The sequence below is a fragment of the Lissotriton vulgaris genome, chromosome 7 (genome assembly GCF_964263255.1).
Source record: "Lissotriton vulgaris chromosome 7, aLisVul1.2, whole genome shotgun sequence".
Lineage (NCBI taxonomy): Eukaryota > Metazoa > Chordata > Amphibia > Caudata > Salamandridae > Lissotriton > Lissotriton vulgaris.
Window position 1 is genome coordinate 728,819,373 of NC_141695.1, and position 22,299 is coordinate 728,841,671.

The window sequence follows — 22,299 nt, forward strand, 5'->3', positions numbered from 1 at the left end:
TTTTTTATTATTAAAACATAAATACAAAAACAAAACTAAAAGCCATTGTCATTTACAATGCCAATAGCTCAAACTCGCGTAAATGCAAGACCTATTGGCTATGCCAATGCTTGTTTAAGAGGGGTACCGCTCTAAAAGAAAGGTACTTGTCTCTCCTGCTTTCTTTCACAAGGACGCGCCTGGTTGTGGGGAGGCCCAGGTTGAAAAGAGAAATCGCGTTGTCAGGTCAGTCTATTGCAAACATAGGTCTCGGCTTCTACACTCGTCCAATCCGTGTGATCGTCAGCAAATCATGAAATCTCTGCTGCGCCTCCATTCCACTCTGTGCATCAAATGTGGCGTGCCTACAGGTGGTTAGGGTTACAGATGAACGTTCCCTAAAACAGCAAACTCCTCTCTACAGGAAGATGTAAGCGTATACGCTCAGTGAGAAAAACTACAAGGCCCAGAATTCAAAGTGCAGTTTGCTGAAAACCAAGGACAGTTCAAAGGTGTCAGAATTGAAGTGGGGCACATGGGTGTGCGGGGGGGGGGAGCACCTCCTCAGCACATTGTACAGTGCAAGCAGTCAAGGGTGGAGCAGCAAGGATTGCCGTCAGCAGTGAGAGGTGCAGAGGAACACACAGGCACGCCAGCAGCATGGAAGAGTCTTAAGGTTGGGCGAGGAGTGGTACTTTCGCTACCTGGAGAGACTCAAAGCGGCAGTCACACGAGGAGAGTTGGACAAGACAAACAACGAGTCACAGGACACTCTATAAACAGATGTAACTTATTTGAATTCGTGAATGAAGTAATGCTGGAGAGAAAGAAAGGCGAGACCTCTCCAACCAAATCACGTATGCATCTGTTATTATAAGAAGCAAATATATTCCAGAAATATTTTCAGTTGACAAGTTAGATGGATACATTAATTTGTGGGTATATAGCGCAGATGGTGGGTACCAAAACGCCTCTAGGCGCATTGTGTGTTCAGTCCACGCTCTGCACGGTTCTGTTACCGGTCCACTATGTGCTACAGATGTTTGCTGTAAATGGCAGAGGTTGACCCCTCTTTTTGACGGGCAGGAACAGCTGTTTTCAAGCGAGGGGTTTGTTCCGGGAATAAAACAGCTGTGCATCTTTTACAGGGTGGATTCTCTGCCCTGCCAGTCACACTGGGAAGTGATGGGGGCGAGTGCCAGTGTGAGCATCAGAGGGAAATGTGTGGAGAGCAGGGGAGAGGAGCCGGGAAGGAGATCACAGAGGTGCAGAGCCATGGAAAGGGGGGATACATCGACACACAAGATGTAGGGGGAGGGATAAGAGAGGCGCTGTCATGTGGAAATGGAAACACGAACAAGAAGGGTTGACAGGCCAAGTAAAATGACGCAGAGCGATTTTGGAAATGGCAGAAAATGTAATTAGAGGTGAGAGAAAGACAGAGAAAGACAGAGATGCGCCAGAGCGTGCTGCAACAAGAGGGCGAGGAAGCGCTGAGGGAATTTGCAGGAGAGATGAGGCAGAGGTGAGGGGGAAATAAAGTGGCAGTGATTCTTCCTGAGGGAGGTGGACACCTAAGCAGTGATGGGGTCAAGATGTTAGGTCAATAGTTTGGATTTGTGGCAGTTGCATGTGAGAATTAGAACATCAACGCAACAGTTTTTTTTTGTAATTTTTTTTTCAGCGAGTAGTGGGAAGCAACACTTGGGAAGGAAGCAGTACAGGGTGTGTGTGAGCACTTTCGCGGCCGCTTTGATGTTCTCAGTGGCCGCGCGGATCACTGAGAACATCAAAGCGGCCGTGAAAGTGATCACGCAGGCTGACAAATGGTGCGAGCACCCGGCACACATGCACTGTACCCGATCCGCCTGCAGCCTTTGGGAGCACTTTCAAATGCCCCTTACTCAATATCTCGCATAGCATTGCTTACGCGATAGCAAGGCGAGACCTAAACATGACTGCATGTTGGCAAAACAAAATGTTTAGGCTACTTATAATGTTCCCAGAATGCTTGCTAATTACATGCAGTAGGATTACAGTAATCAAAATGAAAAAGTACACAAAAAATCCAACTTGAAAAGGAGTTTTGCAAAACTGTTGTGCAACTTTAGTGGAAGTTGAGTGCCAATATTTACAAACCAAATCAGGGACAAATACTGTTAAGGGCAACATGAAAACAAAGGGGCCCAATTTTTAAAGAAAGACACAAAAGATCATGCACAGATATTTGTCCTTGCATTCATGCAGATTTACGACTTTCAAGAAATTCCCAAAAAGGTACCCAAGTATGCCTGGAAACTTTGTACTCCAAGCAAACATTTATCGATTATAATTTTACATGAGAGAATATACATTGTCCTAGGTTTAATCCCAGCCGGTCGACATAGCTTCTCTTCCTTACAAGATTGATGACATGAGAACCACAGAGTCCAGTAACAATAATGGTCTGCTATTTTAGTACTAAGAGACCCTAGAGTGAAAGTACACTTTACATAAGGAACATGTTTTGTTAAGTAATATTTGTGAAGATAAGAATCTGCGGTGGGATTGCAGTTTCACTGTTGCCTCTTTTTTCCCACGTTGGAAATGTTTTACTTGCCCTTGTCAGGAGTAAACATCCAACCTTTTCTAGTGTGGGAGGAGACTGCAGAGGAGTTGGTGATTATCCTTCCCCATGTTAGTTAGTGGGTGTTCCAAGACTCAGGGAATTCCCACTCTGGACATACAGACTAGACAGAGGGGCTGCTATGAGAGCTCTAGCATAATGGGAATACAGCAGTAAAGTGCTACCCCACTGCTTGGCACCAAAAGGGACAAGTGGATTTTTTCACAAGACAAGTAAATTTTGCAATTAAAAATGGTGCATAACATGAATAGTGAGGTCAAAATTAATTTGAAACATGTTATGAACCAAAGAAGCAGTAGGAACGCTGTGCTCTTTTCACGGCATTTCGACCTGGACTATTTCAGGTCTTCATTAGGAAGAGATTATATAAATTTTGTTTTAGATTGCTGTAGGGAGGAAAAGGACAGGAAAAATGAAATCAAGAAAGTGGGACAAGGGGAGGGAAAAAAGGGTTGTGAGGCAAGTCAATTGTCATGGGGTAACTGCCTGGCATGGTAGCAAGTCCGGATCGGGTCATCCAGATAGGAAATGGCTGGTCAGGAGTCCCAGCGAGGTTAGTAGCGGACGTCCCATGGAGGGATCCTGAACAGTGGGGAAATTAATAGGAAACAACCTATGAGGGGACTAAACAAGATATCAATGGAGATGCGGACTTACCGGCAGGGAGGGGGAGGTGAGGAGGGGGGGTAAGAAGGCTGAGAAGGAACTTGGCACCTTGGCACCCGGAAAAGACCAAAAGGTATCAGTCAAAGGGAGAGGGCCATCGGAGGGTCAATCAGCCAGATTCCGTAAGTATCATTTACAGAAAGGAATACCCTCCTTCTGTATTCAAGCTATCATCCATGTAGCTTGCACAATGGGTTCCCCTATGAGCAATTTCTCCAGATACAAAGAAATGATAAGTGGAGAAAAGACTATTTCTGTAAAGCAGCTATCCTGGTAGGAAAACTCACCAGCAGGGGATATCCAGGACGGTTAGTTTAGCGCACAATCAAACGAGCCCCAGAGACACTCTTCTCACCCCTAAGACCAAATGCTCTAATACACGCATACTTTTTGTGTCAACCTTTAGCCCCTCTAACGACACTAATGCATAGCCGAAATAAGCATGCTTCAAACATTCAGCACACTGCTACTACCTAGCACTCACTGAAAACACCATTTTCAAAGAAGATAAGAAATGGAGTAAGACCAAAGTATCTTATAATCTCACTCTTTAAAAAAAATATCTGCTACGCATAAAAGCCCGTCATCACCTCAGCCAAAGCCATCTTCATGAAGACAACCATCAAAGAAGCATCACACAGAGAAGCCAAGCACTTTCCTAGGCAATACAAAGGCGTCAATCCTCTATACAGTCTCACATTAAAAGGTGTAACAGCATGAGTCACTTCTTCCTAAGACTTTTAACTAAATCTGGGTCCTTGGCAATGTGCCATCAAATCCAAGATGTCCAGTCCAGAAGGCAGTACATAAAACATGGTGGGTTAGGGTGGTGGGAAATGGTGTATGCTAGGGTGCCAGCCAACCTGATACACCCTAATCTCTTCTCTTTCAGAACTACTAGGCTAGAATAAAACAAGGAGTGGACCCTTTTACATCTCTACATGTTTGTTTAACTTAAAAACGAATAGACTTTGATATATTTTAGAGGTTCGAAAACTTAGACAGGAATTCTTGATTAAACATATTTATCGAAAGAAGGGCACTAGATCCTGGTCAACCACATGGAGAACACTGCCATTTAAAGCTTATACGTTTAGTCACAAGATTCGCTTTTTGTACCAGTTGCCTTACTACGATTTTGCCTTTCTAACTAATTTAGTTTGTACCTCTTACATTGTTAAATTTTTTTATGCATCTTGATCCTGGGATTCCTTACAGAACTCTATTTAGCTTCATCGCGTTACATTATCTTAGACTTTCCATAATCATTACCCCCAACTGATATCCCATAGCCCTGAGGCAAGCTCAGATATATACCCTTTTACCAACTTGATGGGGAAAACAGACACGTGTGGCCCACACAACTGCCTCAACCTATCTGGAAAAATTCAGGTCAGGCACATAAACGAGCCTGCCAGAGACTGTCGAGCATTTTGTTTTATTATATATAAAATACGCAAACAAGAAAGCCATAATGTTATTTTTTCAGCTTTAAGACAATTTTAGAGCGGATTAAATGCAAGAGTAGTTTTGCAAATACCAGAACAATGACAATGGATGCTAAAAAATTATGAAAACTGAAAATTCTATGGATCTCTGCATGCCTAATCTTAGAATCAAATGTTTGCTGTTTTATGCAAATTCAGTATTAAGATACTGTCATCACAGATCAGTACCTGAACTTCATCTATTTTCCGATCCGCTACCCGTCTCTGAGACAAGGCATGTATTTTTTCCGTGGAAGGACCTTTATGAAACAGCGGCCTTGGTGCAGTTCCACGAATAACTGCTATGTTGTCTGCTCTCTTGGCATGAATCAAAGTCTTGCACTCTCTCTTTGAAGGGGCTTTGAACGACTATTTTATACTATCCAAATCATTTACTTTGAGAAAAGTAAAGCTTGTGGCGCATAATATCAGGTGGGAGAAATAGTGTTATTATTCATGTACATATTCATACTAACGCCTAAAACCACTATGCTTTTTCCTATGGCTCACCCATTTAAATATATAAAAATATACGTGAGCTAGAACAATACTATCCGAATGTACAAAAAATGTAAAAGATTGTCGCATGATGAAAAATAAGTTACTTACCTATACACTGTGGTTCTACAGTGTTACCACCTTTTAAAGATTTGCATGCTTGAATCCTCCCCCCTCATACAAGGACTCCCAACATGACGAAGGGGAAGATTCAGGCATGTGAATTTATAAAAGCTATAATACTGGAGAATGAACATAAATGCATTAACTATTGCAAATTAGTATTGATTACATGGCCCGAGGTATCAACAAGCAAACTAACAAATGCACACTATTGGGGGGCGGGGCTCCTAAAAGACACAAGACAAAACAACACGGTTGGATTGTTTTAACCATTCCAAGTTCAATCACAGCCCATAACAAGACTGTCCCCACAACTCGGCATTCAAACTGCCTAATCTAATCTAACAAGTGCTAGCAATATCAATGACTTGAAAGCATCAGGCAACAAATCAGTTTGTGATGTGTACTACAGAAATAAATAAATCAAAAGTGATCTATTGTTATCCTCCTGGCCCTCCTCTTTTTGACAAAGCAGCAAATTGAATTACACCTTTAAAATGTATTTGGTACACTGTGCATAATGCTATAACACCAAATACACCAGCAAAGTCACATCAACGCTTGTCATAAATGCCTGTCCGTGCTACAACCTTTACAGCATCATGTCCGTAGAAGGACTCTACATATCCTCTGGCGTATTCAGTTTCATAAAATGCTTCAAATGAGTGAAAAAACACACAGGTACTTACACAACTCTAACAGATTTACTTTCCCGCTTTAAATTGAGGAAGTGAAAACGGGCTACAGATGCTGCCTGTTGTCTCCAGAGTGCTGGGCTGCTCACAGTATTGGCCTTGGTCTCAGACAGCAAAAGAAGACTCTGCTCCATTTCCCCAAGTGACTTCCTGTCCATATCTTCCTCTGTGTGCTGCTGATTAAAAACACTGTAATCTGTTCGAAACAAGAACAAAAATATAATGAATGGGACTGCAGCTCAGTACACTTATCAATCATTATTTTCAGGTTTACGGGAATATGTAAGGACAATAACAGCTAAACGCCATCCATTTAACAATGCATTTATCTAAGTGCTACGGCATAATAAGGAATTAGTGCACTTTAGGCAGACGTGCACTTATGTCAGCTGCTTTTGAGGCAATTCACACCCCCAAGGCGCAGAGTCCTAACAGCAAATTGGATTCGACCAGTGTGCAGATTTCTAGCTTGAGATCTTATTAATGGATAGAGTCCAAAAAATGAAATGAAAAGATGAAACAGTATGCGAGGAATCTGCTGTTAGATAGAGTCTCTACCAGAAACAGCATTTCTGAAGGTAAGCAACTTTCTTCTGATAGACTTCTAACCGCAGATTTCTCATCTTTTGAATATATCCCAAAACAATATCTATTCCAGACGTCTTCAAACTTTTTGATGCCAAGACCCCCTTGTCAAACTTTTTAAGGCATAAGGACCCCCTTCTGAGAATTTTCTTTATATCCTTGTACTCTTCATCATCAACAACTATCGACCACTACAGCAAATCATTTTTACCGTGGGGAAATAATATTAAACAGTGTTTAGCAAACCAAAGGTCAGTGAGCATGGGGGTGTAGTCAAAGATGTAGCTTAAAACAAAGGGCCTAATTTAAGACTAATTGGCATATTTATGAAATATGCTGCATTCCTGTCCTTTTCCCTTGCGTTGGTGCACAAATTGCTGCCTAGCACCAACACAGGCAGGATTGTTTTTGTACAGGAAAGTGCACCTTCCTTCACAAAAAAAATCCAGAGAGGCTTTTATCTTTCTATGTGAGCTGCAGAATGCAGCACACATGGAAAAAAAAAACTAGGAGAAATGAAAACATCTCTCCTCCTTACTGGGGAGGCATCTGTTTTTGAAGCTTCCCAGGTTTACGTGATTTTGTAAATATGGAGCAGCATCAAAATCCATGGGTGTTGCATAGGAACCCAACAGAAGTCAATGAGGGCGCAGTAAATTCTGTTGCATCGCTGTTATGTTGCAGCGATGCAACAATTTTCATAAATGAGGCCCTCAGTACATTTTTGAGGTCTTTCACCATCAGTTATCTACATAAAAAGCAATGGGCAGCGTAAATGAAAAATGCACTGTAGTACCTCATAAAAAAACCTCTATTAGAGAATGCACTGCAAAGCTCTGCGCGTAACCAGAGAGCCACAGAATGAAATCTTGATTGATGCAGTGGAGAATATTGATGTGTATTTTTAGTGCTACCAGGTCACACCCTGTGACAGAAAGCACTGCGAATATGCAAGTCATTATTTTATACTTACATTACACAGTGTAAGATAGAATTCTGCAGAAGGTGGAAATAGTTTTACGATAAAATGGTGCTTCCAAAATGTAGATTTTAGTAATATCAGAGTGTATGTAATGCAAACTTTTATTTCCATAGCTGTCCCTTCAACGCCTCTTTAGGGGCACTAAGGGCTGTTTAATTGCAGTTAAAATTAATGCTTTGCCCTTCCACTCAAAAAAACAAAAAATTATCATCACAAAACTTGGAGTAATTTGATTATTTAAAGCCAGAACTGCTCCCAAGCATCCTTTACACTTTTGCATTTCATTCAGAGAAGCAGCTAATAACGATCTAAAGTATCCATCCCAGGAGGGCTTACTTTTTTCAAAAGGAAAGCACACATTTTGAATTGTAGGGACAAGTGACGCTGGGGAATGCGCAACCCCCTTGCCAGGACTCCAAGCCCCCCTGGGGGTCACGCCCCAGAGATTGAAGACCTCTGATCTATTCAAAGATAGATCTGTGGCCGTACTCAAACCAAAAAGTCCTGTAGGACTGAGCAAGCAACATGCCCCTGTCGCTGAACCTGGCTTTCCAGACAGTAGTGCTTCATGAACATATGGAGGGATGTCGACATAGCTTCATGGCAGATGACCAAGGCAGTAGTAGAAGCTATGAGTATGCACGCACCCCTTCTGGAGGCTGCTTTCTGGCCAACACACAGCATGTCATAATGCAGAGCATGAGCCAACAGGAGAAGGTCCTCTTCTGCATCACCATGCCTTTGATTGCTCGAGTGACCCCCACAAAGCGTTGGTACAATCACTGTAAAAGCTCAGTGCTCTTTTGGTATCCAATCAATGGAGTCTCTCCTCCTTAGGAGGGGTGAGGCCCAGACAAGAATGTCAGGAAGGTAATATTTTGACTGCAGTGGAATGACATCACAACTTTTGATGAGAAAGAAGCTTGTGTCCACAGATCCAGGTTGTATTAGAAGAAGGGGGCATATGGTGGGTTGATAAAGAGAACTTAAATTTCACTTAATACGTTGTGCCGATGTTATAGCAACAAGGAACACTGTTTAGGAGGTGAGGAGTCACAAGGGACAGCCGTAAGGAGGTTCAAAAAGAATACACATCAAATATGTGAGAACCAAGTTAAGGTCTCCTTGTGACATGACAATGAGAGAGGGAGCAAGCAAATATTTCAGTCCTTTCAAAAAAGGCATCACAACAGGTGATTTAAATATTGAGGGCTGATTGGCAACTGCAAACAAGTTAAAAGATACTCTTTAACTGTGCACAGACAGAGCCTTGCTGGGCGAGATACAAAACAGACAACAACATGTCAGTTAACTTTGCCTGGAGGGAGTCAATTTACCTTGAGCTACACCAAGTCACAAATATGTCCCAATCACATGCTTATACATATACTATATACGTCGAGGGATACTGTCAAGATATCATCAACCACCTCAAGAGGAAGGTCGAAGGTGTTCAGCTGTTGCTGCTCAATCTCCAAGCATGAAAGTGTAGATTGTTAAGGCCTGGGTGCAGGACCCTGCCCCGTTGCTGCAACAGCAGATCCTACCCGAGGGGCAGACTGAACAGCCTGGATACATGCTCATGCCAAAGATACCACACTCTCCTTACCAAATCTGGGCCACTAGAATGACTTGAGCCTGGTCAATACAAATGTTTTTGTGTACAACTTGGGGTAGAAGAGGCATTAGCAGGAATCATACAGAAGTCCCAAGTTCCACCATAAGAGGTAAAATCTGAGTGATAATTATATTTGGCTGTTGCATGTTGAGTATTATTAAGGTGGTCTGGTAACAAGTTTTTAGTTATTGACAAGCACAATGGTATGTGTTGAAGGGAGGCCAGGTGGGCATTGTTAAGAGTGGGTCCAGGGTGAAGTGTTACTATTTGTCACACCTGTTTATGAAACAGGGACATTTGCTGGAAAGGCAGGACATTTCTGGTACTGTGTGGTGAATAAGAAGTCAGAATGTGTTCTGGGTCAATGAGATTGAGAAGGTTTTTATTTTCTTGTTAGGAACTTTTGACAAGGCTTCTGTGCATTGAGAGTCATGGGAGCTTCAGCTTTTAGCGTGTTCTTGGTCTCCTTTGTCATAAATAGTATAAGCATGGGAACCGTGTCTGCACTGCAGATCGAGCTCCCTTATCTGGGGTATAAAGTGTTGTGTCTTAGCATGGTTATTACCTTGTTATCAGTTTGCATCATCCTTACCTTGTGGTGATTGATAGGTCATTTTTGGTGTGAATATGGGCATCAAAGTTTATGAAATGATGTGTCGGATACATGCTTGAGGTATACGTAGGAAATTTGTGAGGAGAGCAGGTTGGGGTCAATGTGTGTAGATGGCTCAGAGTTATTCACGGGTGTGTCCTGATGATGCTACCTGTCTGGCAGCCATTGATATATGCACTGTCTGATTGTCCTCTTTCTTCTCATTGGATGTAGGAGAAAAAGCAAGAGACAGCAGAAGGAGTGGAAGGGGAAATGGTGGGCAAATGTAAAGGTGGGAAAGGGAGAACATAGGTCTGAGAGGGGGAAAAGTACAAAAAGTTGGGATCCGGTGTAAAAAGAAAGAAAAATGAGATGAACAAAAAAACTGAGTTGCATTAAAACTATAGTTCTAGTGTATCCTTTTCGGTTAGCAGACAATAATTACTTCTACATACCTGTATAATACAAACTGCAGAACATATTTTCTTTTCATTAACTGCGTCATGGAACAGAAGAACAGAAAGAACATATGATGTAGACTGCAACCACTGTTCATTTCGGCAAACTAGTTGGAATCCCATATTCCAATTGACTGCAACTTGGTCAGGAGGGTTGTACCAGTTTTGAAAACTTACACAAAAAGAAAGACATCTTTCATTGCCACAAATAAAGATTACTGTTGTCTTCTCGATGAAGGAAATAGGAGTATGTATTACCTGCTTGATCAATTTCTGCCTCTACTTCCAACTTCAGGAAGACATCCTCCAAGGTGGTCATTGAGACTCCGTAACTAATGACTCCAAGGTCCCTGTGGCCATCCAGATCTGAAAATAGCCCTGAAAAACACATTTTTGATAATTTTACAAAAGGTATTTGTTCATCACAGTATTCCTTGCCCATTGTATGCAACAACCCTTGGGAGGGTTTATGGAAAACAAGGTGTAGTAGATAAATCATTGGGTCTGGAAGCAAAAAGTACCAATTATTTTATTTGATTTAATTGGCTGAATTTATAAAGAGGGAAACTATCCCTAAAAGGTGTTTGACCATTCTACATAGCAACAGGATACAAAGCCAACATGTGAGAACAGACAATCATGCAGAAACCTATACAATGAGAACTCAAAGAAAATACATAGGTACAAATAAACAAGAAACAGCATCACAGTGGGGTGAGAAACCAGATAATGAGGTTGCGGGGCAGCAGGCTATGCCGGAGAACCAAGCCTCCGGATAGTTGTAGGTGACCACGCCCCCGTGATGTCTCAGCGTTTACCTGAATAGCGTGTATGCCGGGACCGCTCCAGCGATGACCGCAAATGCCGCATTTTTGAAACTTATAAGCCGCGGCGGGAAGTAGAGAAAAGAGGCGGCTGCCCTTTTTTCGAACAATGCTTCTGGTGTGACCCGGCTGGTTACAGAAGAAACGGCATTTTGATACAAGCGTGGCGGCGGCAGTGGAGAGGTCGGGAAGAAAAAGGCCATCGAGAATGTTTTATTGATACGGCAGTAAAACACAGAAGTTGGGCGGAGATTTAAAAGATGTCTGAATAGAGCCAGTTAGAGGCTAACAGGGGACCTGCGGCAGAGGAGGCGGTCGGGGCTTTGCTGGACCGGAGGCCCTGAAGCGGTAGAACGGGAGAGAGGCCAACAGGTGAGGAGGGGCAGGAGAAATAAGGTCGCAAGGTATGCCTCTAAAGAGATATAAAAGGGGCATAAAGTGCAGTAAAGTGCAATAATTAAACGTGCAGCGAATATACCAGTAAAAACGAACGAACAATTGGCGCTGTTAGATGAAGCAAAGTTAAAGGAAAAAAAAGGTTTTGCTGATTGGTAATACAAGGCTCTTGGACATTGGGCATTGGACATTGGAGTGGTATTGTCGCTGCATGCCCGCTGGCTCTTCTTGACGATTAAAGTTGGATTGATTGGGTTAACATGGGGAGGCTCGATAAATTGGGTCGGTTGCTATCCAGAGGGGATATGGCCATCGGCCTTCAAAATAAAAACACGGTTGGCTAAGGCACAGAATAAAAATCTGGCAGCGGGAGGTAGTAAAATAGGGGAGCCTCATCGGCAGAATTCCAGCTTTGAGAGCTCAGAAGAGGGGGAGCTAACGCTGGAAGCAACAACAGAGTCTCCTAGGATGCGTATGGAAGCTAAACCCCCCCACACACACAACATCTGCTAGTGAATCAGGAGACGTTGCAGAGCAGATAGAAGCATCTTCAAAGGGCAAAAAGGAGGAAGGAGGTAGATAGGATTTAACCTTGTTTGCGAAAAAAGTTGTACAGCCTACCCCCCTGCAGCCCAATCTATCTCCATCTCAGAACATTGCTCCTGATCTCACCTCTCCCGACCCGTTTCCGTTGGGTTTAGGTCAGTCAGCTCCAGAATTTTCCATGGTGGTGCCAGGTACTTTACACAATCAAAATTCGCTACCTTCACCTTTAAGCCCAAGCTCAACCTTTACTACGCTGCCGTAAGAATTGGAATCGAACATGCCAAATCCGGCCTCTCCATCTTGCAGTAATTTGGTGTTGCAAGTTTCAGTTCTGCCTCCGGTTTTGCCTATCCAGGTGAAGAGCAGATATCAAACAAGATCAATCTGGACCTTCCTGCTCAAAAACAGGACATACAAAGCCAGCAAATTCCTCTTCCTGAGCATGATATGACATTTTTGAATGCTCTAACTGAGGGTCCAGCAGTAGAGACTGAGGCTACTAAACAATTGGAATATAAAACGTTGCTCAACCTTATCCTTGAAGAGATTAGAGCTATGAAGCAGTCTCAAGAGAACGAAATCGCTTCTCTGCATTCCAGATTAAATAAAATAGAGGAGGCAGTCACATGCCTTCCGGGCAGAGTACAGGAAGCAGAGTCGCGGATCTCTCAGTTGGAGGATCAGATGTCGGGACTGCTCACTAAAGTGTGTGACGTTAACAAGGATAAACTTATACTAGAAAATAAACTTGAGGAGCTGGAGAACCACCTGCGGCGATCAAATCTTCGCAATGTGGGTGTACCAGCGAGGGTGAAGGGAGCTCAGGTACCGCAATGGCTGAAGTATTTTATTAAATAAAAGGTTCTACCGGATTTCAGTGGAGATTTGACTATTACAAGGGCCCATAGGGTCCCGTTTCATCCTTTACTAAGTTCAAGTGGTCCACGTACGATACTAGTCAATTTTTCAGATTACCGGATTAAGGAAAATATCCTTACTAGGGCTATACAAACAGTAAATGAAACGTCAAACTGTAGGTTTTTTCCAGACTGGTGACAGAAGGAATTTGTTAAATTGCTTTTTCTTTTCAAGGCACAAGGAGCGTAGGCATCTATTGCCCAACAGTCTAAGCTATGCGTCCTTGTTAAAGGAAAGTTCCACATGTTTACCAACATAGACGATGCACAGGAGCTCCTCAAGGAAATGTCAGGACCTCAGTAAGGTGGTTGAAATCCGGTTTCTAGCTGAAAGGAGTGAAGAGGGGGGTTTGCGTTTTTTGTCACTTGCTAGGATTTGGAGAAAAAAAAGATGAAAAAAACTAACCAAAAAAAAATGAATATAGTAAGTTTGTAAAGGCTGCTATATTTAGCTTGATTAATTATAGGATACAAAATATCACAAGGGGCGAGGGTTAACCTGGGTGCAATTACATGGCACCCTTAAAAGTAGCAGGGGAGGGTTAGAGGTAAAGTGTGTGGGGAAGCAGGGGGGATCACCTCTTGGGAGAGGGTTGGGGGGTTTGGGGTGCTGGAGAAGGGTTAGGGGGGTTAAAAGGTTTAGGTGTAAAATGAGCAGTAGCAGTGGTGCACTAGTTAAGAAAATCGAGAATTGGCGGTATACGTTTATGGTTAGGTTTGAAAAGAAGAAGAACAACAATGATTAATAGGTGTGGTATTTTATCTGTTAATGTCAAATGGATATTAAATAAGTAAAAATATGGAGCGATAATTAGGTGGTTAGTTTCCCGTTCCCCACAGGTCCTGTTCTTTAAGGAAACCCATTTGAAAACGAATTTTCCCAAATTGTATCTTCCCAAGTATTTCTCCCACGTATTTTTTGCTTCTGCTGGGCTAGCTAAAAGAGGGGTGGCAATATATTTTAGCCGCAATCTTCCCTGGGAACTTGGGCAAATTAGGAGAGACCCGTATGGGCAAAGGATCTGGGTCGAGGCTAAGTTGAATGGGACGACGTTAAATCTCATAAATTATTATGGTCCTATAGTTGACGATACTATCCCATTACTCAGGATTTCCGAATTGCTCAGAGGGATCCCGGGTAAGAATGTGGTTGGTGGAGATTTCAACTTTATTCAAGATTTGAAGAAAGCTACTTCAAATAAAAACAAAAAAGAGTTGAAACCCCAGACTAGGAAAGTTCTAGAAGCCCTAAAGCAGGAGCATTTACTAGTAGACCAATGGCCGTTCTGCAATTTCTCCGCGGCTGAATTTAAAGGCTATTCCAACCAATTTCACACAGCCTCGCGGATTGATTTTATCCTTAGCTCACGGTACCTAAGGGTTTTAGACACCTCTATAAGGATCAATCCCTTTTCTGAACATTTTTTAGTTGCAGTCGAGTTTGAGATCGAAGGAGAAGTGAAGGCTCAATCGAGGTGGCAGATGGATCGCTGCTCCTCCAAGACGCTATGTGGGTGGCTTCAACTAGGGAATGGATACAGGAGTTCTTTAATCGGAATTAGGGCACAGCTGAAATCTTTTCGGTCTGGGGAGGTTTCAAGGCAGCCATTAGAGATTGTACGATAGCACAAGTTGCCGTGCAGACGAGAGAGAGGCGCAACAAGATTAATAAACTTCAGTTGGACGTGTCAAATGCTTTAATTTCTAGAGACACTTTACCTCAGGGAGCAGATGCTGTTTTACAACTGGAAAGGGCTAAAGCCGCTTTAAAAGAGTTTTTTTTAATTGAGGAAATCAACAGCTCTAAAACCCACCAGCAAAAGATATACGAGGAGAGCCAAATGTGGTTAAGAAGCTAGCAGGGCAAACAAAAACCAAACAGGAGAAATCCACAATTATGGAGATTATTGATCCAAAAACACAGTCAGAGTTAAGGACGATATAGCTGGAGTGCTTTTGGAGCATTACTCTCAGTTATACTCAACGACATATGCGGTGGAGATGGATCAGATACACCAATATTTTGATGAAGTTCAGCTCCCTGTGGTCTCTATCCATCTGTCTAATAAACCTGAGAGAGAAATATCAGATTTAGAAATTCGGGATATAGTAAAATTAATTGCTGGGGCAAAAGCATGCGGAGCCGATGGCCTACCAATTGAGTTTTATACATTTTTTGTTAAAGAACTGACTCCCTTCTTGGCTAAACTATTCAATGCTATTAGTTTGGTCCCCTCGAGCTTTGAGGAATCCATCATAGTTAGTTTTGTCCAAAAAGGGAAGGATGAGAAAGAGGTCAATTCGTATAGGCCAATCAGCCTCCTTAATGCGGATTTTAAAAATCTGATGAAAATATGGGCCCAGCGCTTCTCCCCGATTGCCCAGGCATTAATACATGCTGACCAGTCTGGCTTTGTCGAGGAAAGATCGATGGCCTCGAACACCGGGTATTTAATACAGACGTTAGACTATGTATCTAATAATAAGATTACAACTTTGATTTCAATGGTCGACGCCGAAAAGGCTTTCGACCTAGTGAATTGGGATGCTTTATTTATTGGTTTGTTTAAGTTTGGGTTTTCTGAGGGGATAGTAAATATGTTAAAAAATATTTACCATAATGCACAAGCAAGGGTGGTGGTTAACGCGAACTCAATAGGGACAGTGAACATTAATAGAGGTACCAGGAAAGGGTGTTCGATGTCTCCTTTTCTGTTCACTTTTTTTATCGAGCCCCTAGCAATAAGAATACGGGGAAATGTTGATATTAAGCCACCCATACCAGGAATGGCTAAAATCAAACTATTCGCCAACGATATTGTTCTATATCTACATCCTGATAGATTAAATTTGGATATAAGATTAAACAGAACAAAACCGAGGTATTAGTATTAAATTCGGATTGCAATTTTCTACCTGTAAATTTAAGAACACAAGCCTTAAAAAAAGAACCAATCAGATACCTGGGTATTTATGTCTCCAATCGGTTCAATCAACTATTTAGTTTGAATTATTTGACAATGTTAAATAAAATCAAAAATTTGTTAGAGAAATAGACTTCATTGCCATTGACCTTGATTGGCCGTGTGGCCTTGGTAAAAATGTCAATTCTTCCTTTATTGATTTCTCTTTTTTCGAACGTACCGCTAAGGATTAACTCACAGTATTTTAGAGAGATGGATTCCATGATCAGGGGTTTTGTCTGGAATAAAAAAGCTTCTAGGGTGAAATTGGCTATACTTCAGTTGGAAACTATACAAGGGGACCTAGCTCTACCAAATATACAAATGTATTACATGGCATCGATAATGGATCTCACAGCATGTTTATTGAAAGCAGAGGGTTTATTTGACATGTTTTTTTTAATGAAAAAATGATTCAGGGGGGTGGATCTCAAGTCCCGATCTTTTTAAAAACAGCAAAATTACCAAAAAAGACCAGGTATAAGACTGTTCAGGATTTTGCCTACAGATTGCAATTTTTATTCAAGCAGGGAGGGGGTGGTGGAATCCATTACTTGAAATTAGAGGAGTGCAAGAGTATGGGACTTCAAATTCAGTTGAACCAACTCTAAAAGTGGAAAGATCTAGGCTTTGGAAATTTAGCTTCCTTTTTTGTAGCACAGAACTCATTACTTGGCGGGAAATTATGGCAAGATCTGATAAAAAGTTAAAATCTGGATTTCTTGAATTCCTTCAGATTATTAATTTTATAAATAAATATAATTTATTGCGAGGCACAACACCGATGGCTACTGCTTTCTATAAAATAAGATTAACGGGAATAGGTAACTGGTATAAGTACCTGAAGAAGGGTGGAGACTCCCCCCTAGTTGACGAAATCCTGGTTAAAATTTCTCAGGAAACTAACTGTTCCTTTTCAAGACAGGAATAGGAACGGATCGCCCAGTTAGGTAACAAGACTCTTCGCGCTGCCAACATTAAGAGAATGTCCTTTATATTGCGTTGGTTGGACTATCTAACTCCCAAAGCGTATAGATGTTTCAGATGTCAGTTCCTGGAGGGGGAGATTGGCTCCATACTTTTTATACATGTCCCAAATTGTTTGACTTTTGGTCCAAAATCTTTTCCTCAATTAGTCAGGATATTAATAAAGTAATTGAACACGAAGCCGAGATCTTTGGCATTTCAACTTAGAGAAGAGATTTGTCTAGGGCAGAAGAATCTTATATGGCAAAGTCTTTGGTGGCCCGTTCCCTAATACTCTAAAACTGGTGGTCCGAAGAGATACCATCCTATTTTAAATGGGGTAATAAAATGAGACGGGTTAACATTTTTGAAGAGGCCTATGCCAAAAGAGTGGGACCCACAAGAAAATTTAATAAAAATTGGAAGTATTATAACAATAACGAATTCTCAAACTCCATGAAATAATGAAATATATATATATATTTTTTTTGTAACAATATGTCAAAATTTAAATATATATGTGTTAGGGAAAAAAAGAGCTGTGGTAACCTCTTGTAAACATGCATTTTATACTTTCTATCTTTTCACAGTAGTGGGGTACATTATGCACTCAAGCACTTTAGCACAAGACACTTTATATACACTACCAGTTTAGGTCAGTTAAATTAATATCCTATTTTGGATCTGCCATTGTACAAATAGTTTTGGATAGATACTACGGTTTGAAATAGGTCTAGTGGAGTATTGTGATTAGGAGATACTGGAGCACTTAAGCACTTTAGCACAAGACACTTTATGAGAACTAATAGTTCCGGCCAGACATGTGAACTTCTTTTTCTTGTGCCAGGAACTGGTATTACTAGTTTAGGCCCGATTACACTTGAAGCAGTACAGGAAGCAGAGTCGCGGATCTCTCAGTTGGAGGATCAGATGTCGGGACTGCTCACTTAAGTGTGTGACGTTAACAAGGATAAACTTATACTAGAAAATAAACTTGAGGAGTTGGAAAACCACCTGCGGCGATCAAATCTTCGCAATGTGGGTGTACCAGCGAGGGTGAAGGGAGCTCAGGTACCGCAATGGGTGAAGTATTTTATTAAAAAAAAGGTTCTTCCGGATTTCAGTGGAGATTTGACTATTACAAGGGCCCATAGGGTCCCGTTTCATCCTTTACTAAGTTCAAGTGGTCCACGTACGATACTAGTCAATTTTTCAGATTACCGGATTAAGGAAAATATCCTTACTAGGGCTATACAACAAAAGCAGTTTCCAGTAAATGAAACGTCAAACTGTAGGTTTTTTCCAGACTGGGGACAGAAGGAATTTGTTAAATTGCTTTTTCTTTTCAAGGCACAAGGAGCGCAGGCATCTATTGCCCAACCGTCTAAGCTATGCGTCCTTGTTAAAGGAAAGTTCCACATGTTTACCAACATAGACGATGCACAGGAGCTCCTCAAGGAAATGTCAGGACCTCAGTAAGGTGGTTGACATCTGGTTTCTAGCTGAAAGGAGTGAAGAGGGGGGTTTGCGTTTTTTGTCACTTGCTAGGATTTGGAGAAAGAAAAGATGAAAAAACAAACCCAAAAAAAAAACATTTAGTACGTTTGTAAGTAAGTTTGTAAAGGCTGCTATATTTAGCTTGATTAATTATAGGATACAAAATATCACGGGGGCGAGGGTTAACCTGGGTGCAATTACATGGCACCCTTAAAAGTAGATGGGGAGGGTAAGAGGTGAAGTGTGTGGGGAAGCAGGGGGATCACCTCTTGCGGGAGGGTTGGGGGAGGTTGGGGTGCTGGAGAAGGGTTAGGGGGGTTAAAAGGTTTAGGTGTAAAATGAGCAGTAGCAGTGGTGCACTAGTTAAGAAAATCGAGAATTAGCGGTATACGTTTATGGTTAGGTTTGAAAAGAAGGGGAACAACAATGATTATTAGGTGTGGTATTTTATCTGTTAATGTCAATTGGATATTAAATAAGTCAAAATATGGAGCGATAATTAGGTGGTTAGTTTCCCGTTCCCCACAGGTCCTGTTCTTTCAGGAAACCCATTTGAAGACGAAGTTTCCCAAATTGTATCTTCCCAGGTATTTCTCCCACGTATTTTTTGCTTCTGCTGGGCTAGCTATAAGAGGGGTGGCAATATATTTTAGCCGCAATCTTCCCTGGGAATTCGGGCAAATTAGGAGAGAACCGTATGAGCGATGGATGGTCGAGGCTAAGTTGAATGGGACAACGTTAAATCTCATAAATTATTATGGTCCTATAGTTGACGATACTATCCCATTACTCAGGATTTCCGAATTGCTCAGAGGGATCCCGGGTAAGATTGTAGTTGCTGGAGATTTCAACTTTATTCAAGATTTGAAGAAAGCTACTTCAAATAAAAACAAAAAAGAGTTGAAACCTCAGACTAGGAAAGTTCTAGAGAAGCCCTAAAGCAGGAGCATTCACTAATAGACCAATGGCCGTTCTGCAATTTCTCCGCGGCTGAATTTACATGCTATTCCAACCAATTTCACACAGCCTCGCAGATTGATTTTATCCTTAGCTCACGGTCCCTAAGGGTTTTAGACACCTCTATAAGGATCAATCCCTTTTCTGAACATTCTTTAGTTGCAGTCGAGTTTGAGATCGAAGGAGAAGTGAAGGCTCAATCGAGGTGGCAGATGGATCGTTGCTCCTCCAAGACGCTATGTGGGTGGCTTCAACTAGGGAATGGATACAGGAGTTCTTTAATCGGAATTAGGGCACAGCTGAAATCTTTTCGGTCTGGGGAGGTTTCAAGGCAGCCATTAGAGATTGTATGATAGCATGAGCTGCCGTGCAGACGAGAGAGAGGCGCAACAAGATTAATAAACTTCAGTTGGACGTGTCAAATGCTTTAATTTCTAGAGGCACTTTACCTCAGGGAGCAGATGCTGTTTTACAACTGGAAAGGGCTAAAGCCGCTTTAAAAGAGTTTTTTTTAATTGAGGAAATCCACAGCTCTAAAACCTACCAGCAAAAGATATAAGAGGAGAGCCAAATGGTGGGTAAGAAGCTAGCAGGGCAGACAAAAACCAAACAGGAGAAATCCACAATTATGGAGATTATTGATCCAAAAACACAGTCAGAGTTAAGGACGATATAGCTTGAGTGTTTTTGGAGCATTACTCTCAGTTATACTCAACGACATATGCGGTGGAGATGGATCAGATACACCAATATTTTGATGAAGTTCTGCTCCCTGTGGTCTCTATCCATCTGTCTAATAAACCTGAGAGAGAAATATCAGATTTAGAAATTCGGGATATAGTAAAATTAATTGCCGGGGCAAAAGCATGCGGAGCCGATGGCCGACCAATTGAGTTTTATAAATTTTTTGTTAAAGAACTGACTCCCTTCTTGGCTAAACTATTCAATGCTATTAGTTTGGTCCACTCGAGCTTTAAGGAATCCATCATAGTTAGTTTTGTCCAAAAAGGGAAGGATGAGAAAGAGGTCAATTCGTATAGGCCAATCAGCCTCCTTAATGCGGATTTTAAAATTTTGATGAAAATATGGGCCCAGCGCTTCTCCCAGATTGCCCAGGCATTAATACATGCTGACCAGTCTGGCTTTGTCCAGGGAAGATCGATGGCCTCAAACACCGGGTATTTAATACAGGCGTTAGACTATGTATCTAATAATAATATTCCAACTTTGATTTCAATGGTCGACGCCGAAAAGGCTTTCGACCTAGTGAATTGGGATGCTTTATTTATTGGTTTGTAAAAGTTTGGGTTTTCTGAGGGGATAGTAAATATGTTAAAAAATATTTACCATAATGCACAAGCAAGGGTGGTGGTTAACGCGAACTCAATAGGGACAGTGAACATTAATAGAGGTACCAGGAAAGGGTGTCCGATGTCTCCTTTTCTGTTCACTTTTTTTATCGAGCCCGATAAAAGATAAGAATACGGGGAAATGTTGATATTAAGCCACCAATACCAGGAATGGCTAAAATCACACTATTCGTCGACGATATTGTTCTATATCTATTTATTTATTTATTTATTTATGGGTTTATAACGCGCCGGAATCACACCCGGAGGTGTATCTCCGCGCAGTGCTGTCGGAAAGGGTGCTAGGAGAGGGGGGCGCTAGTAGTGAAACAGCGTGGTCTTAAGACTCTTCCTGAAGATTGAGTGGCTGGTACACTGCCTAAGGGAAAGGGGGAGGTTGTTCCACAGTCGTGGACCCATCACAGAAAGGGCATGTCCTCCCTGTCTGGTCTTGCTGATTCGGGGAACCTGCAGTAACAGCTGGTTACTGGAGCGCAGGTTCAGTGAGGGGCGATGATGGACAAATTTGTCAGCTAGGTAGGATGGCCCTAGATTGTGCAGACTTTTGTGTACCACGCAGCAGGTCTTAAATTCCACACGTTTCCGAATGGGCAACCAGTGGAGCAGTTTGAGCAGGGGCCGGGATGGAGTTCTGGGTGGGGCATTTGTCACCAGGCGTGCTGCGGTGTTCTGTACTACCTGGAGTTTGTTTAAAACGCCCTCATTGGCCGCTAGGAGAAGACCATTACAATAGTCCAAGCGACTCAGCACGAGAGCCTGAACCAAGGTCTTCCTCGAGCTGTCGGGGAGGAGAGGGAACACAATCCGAAGGAGGCTGATGACATGAAAACAAGACCCTACCGTGATGTACAAGTGTGAGGTCTTGGTCAAGGCGGACCCCAAGATTTTTCACCACCTGTTTAGGGGAGGGGGCCGTTCCCAGGCTGGTAGGCCACCTGTCAGGGGCCCACAAGATTTTAGCTTCCCCTAACAACATGACTTCTGACTTTCCCACGTTACACTGGAGAAAGTTGTTGGCCATCCAACTGGCGACCGCCGTCATGCCACTCGAGAAGGCTTGCCTTACCACAGGGGTGAAGGTTTTAAAGGTAAACAACAACTGAGTGTCGTCGGCTTATGATATGGGTACAAACCTGTAAGACCTCATAATACTGGCCAGAGAGGCAACATAAACAATAAACAGCGTAGGGCTGAGACAGGAGCCCTGCGGGACTCCTCTAGTGATTTTGGAAGGAGTGGAACTGAAAGTGCCCATATTCACCTGCTGGGTACGGTCTGTGAGGAAGCTGGTGAACCACGCCAGGGCACATTTTTCCAAGCCAATCTCCTCTAGTCTTCTTAGAAGAATGACATGTGATATGGTGTTGAATGCTGCGGACAAGTCCAACAGCACCAACACCACGGACAAACCCCTGTCCAGAGACATACGTATAGTATCCGTGACCGAAAGGAGAGCAGTCTCGGTACTATACTTTGGCCTGAACCCTGATTGAGAATGGTCCAGGCATTCGGCCTGCTCAATGAAACTGGAGAAATGAAGGTTGACATGTTTCT

The 22,299-nt window shown here is 42.3% G+C and overlaps 1 protein-coding gene across 2 annotated transcripts in view; it reads right to left on the minus strand.

Annotated features, from left to right (window-relative positions):
* Positions 1-22,299, minus strand: part of ABCA5 (ATP binding cassette subfamily A member 5) — a 1,411,043-nt gene that overhangs the window by 615,747 nt on the left and 772,997 nt on the right. For both annotated transcript variants that reach the window (XM_086930971.1, XM_086930972.1), the window contains exons 18-19: positions 10,568-10,687; positions 6,069-6,270 (exon numbers count right to left, since the gene is read on the minus strand). In XM_086930971.1, the coding sequence (XP_086787097.1) occupies positions 6,069-6,270; positions 10,568-10,687 (322 nt within the window). The remainder of the gene's footprint in view (positions 1-6,068; positions 6,271-10,567; positions 10,688-22,299) is intronic.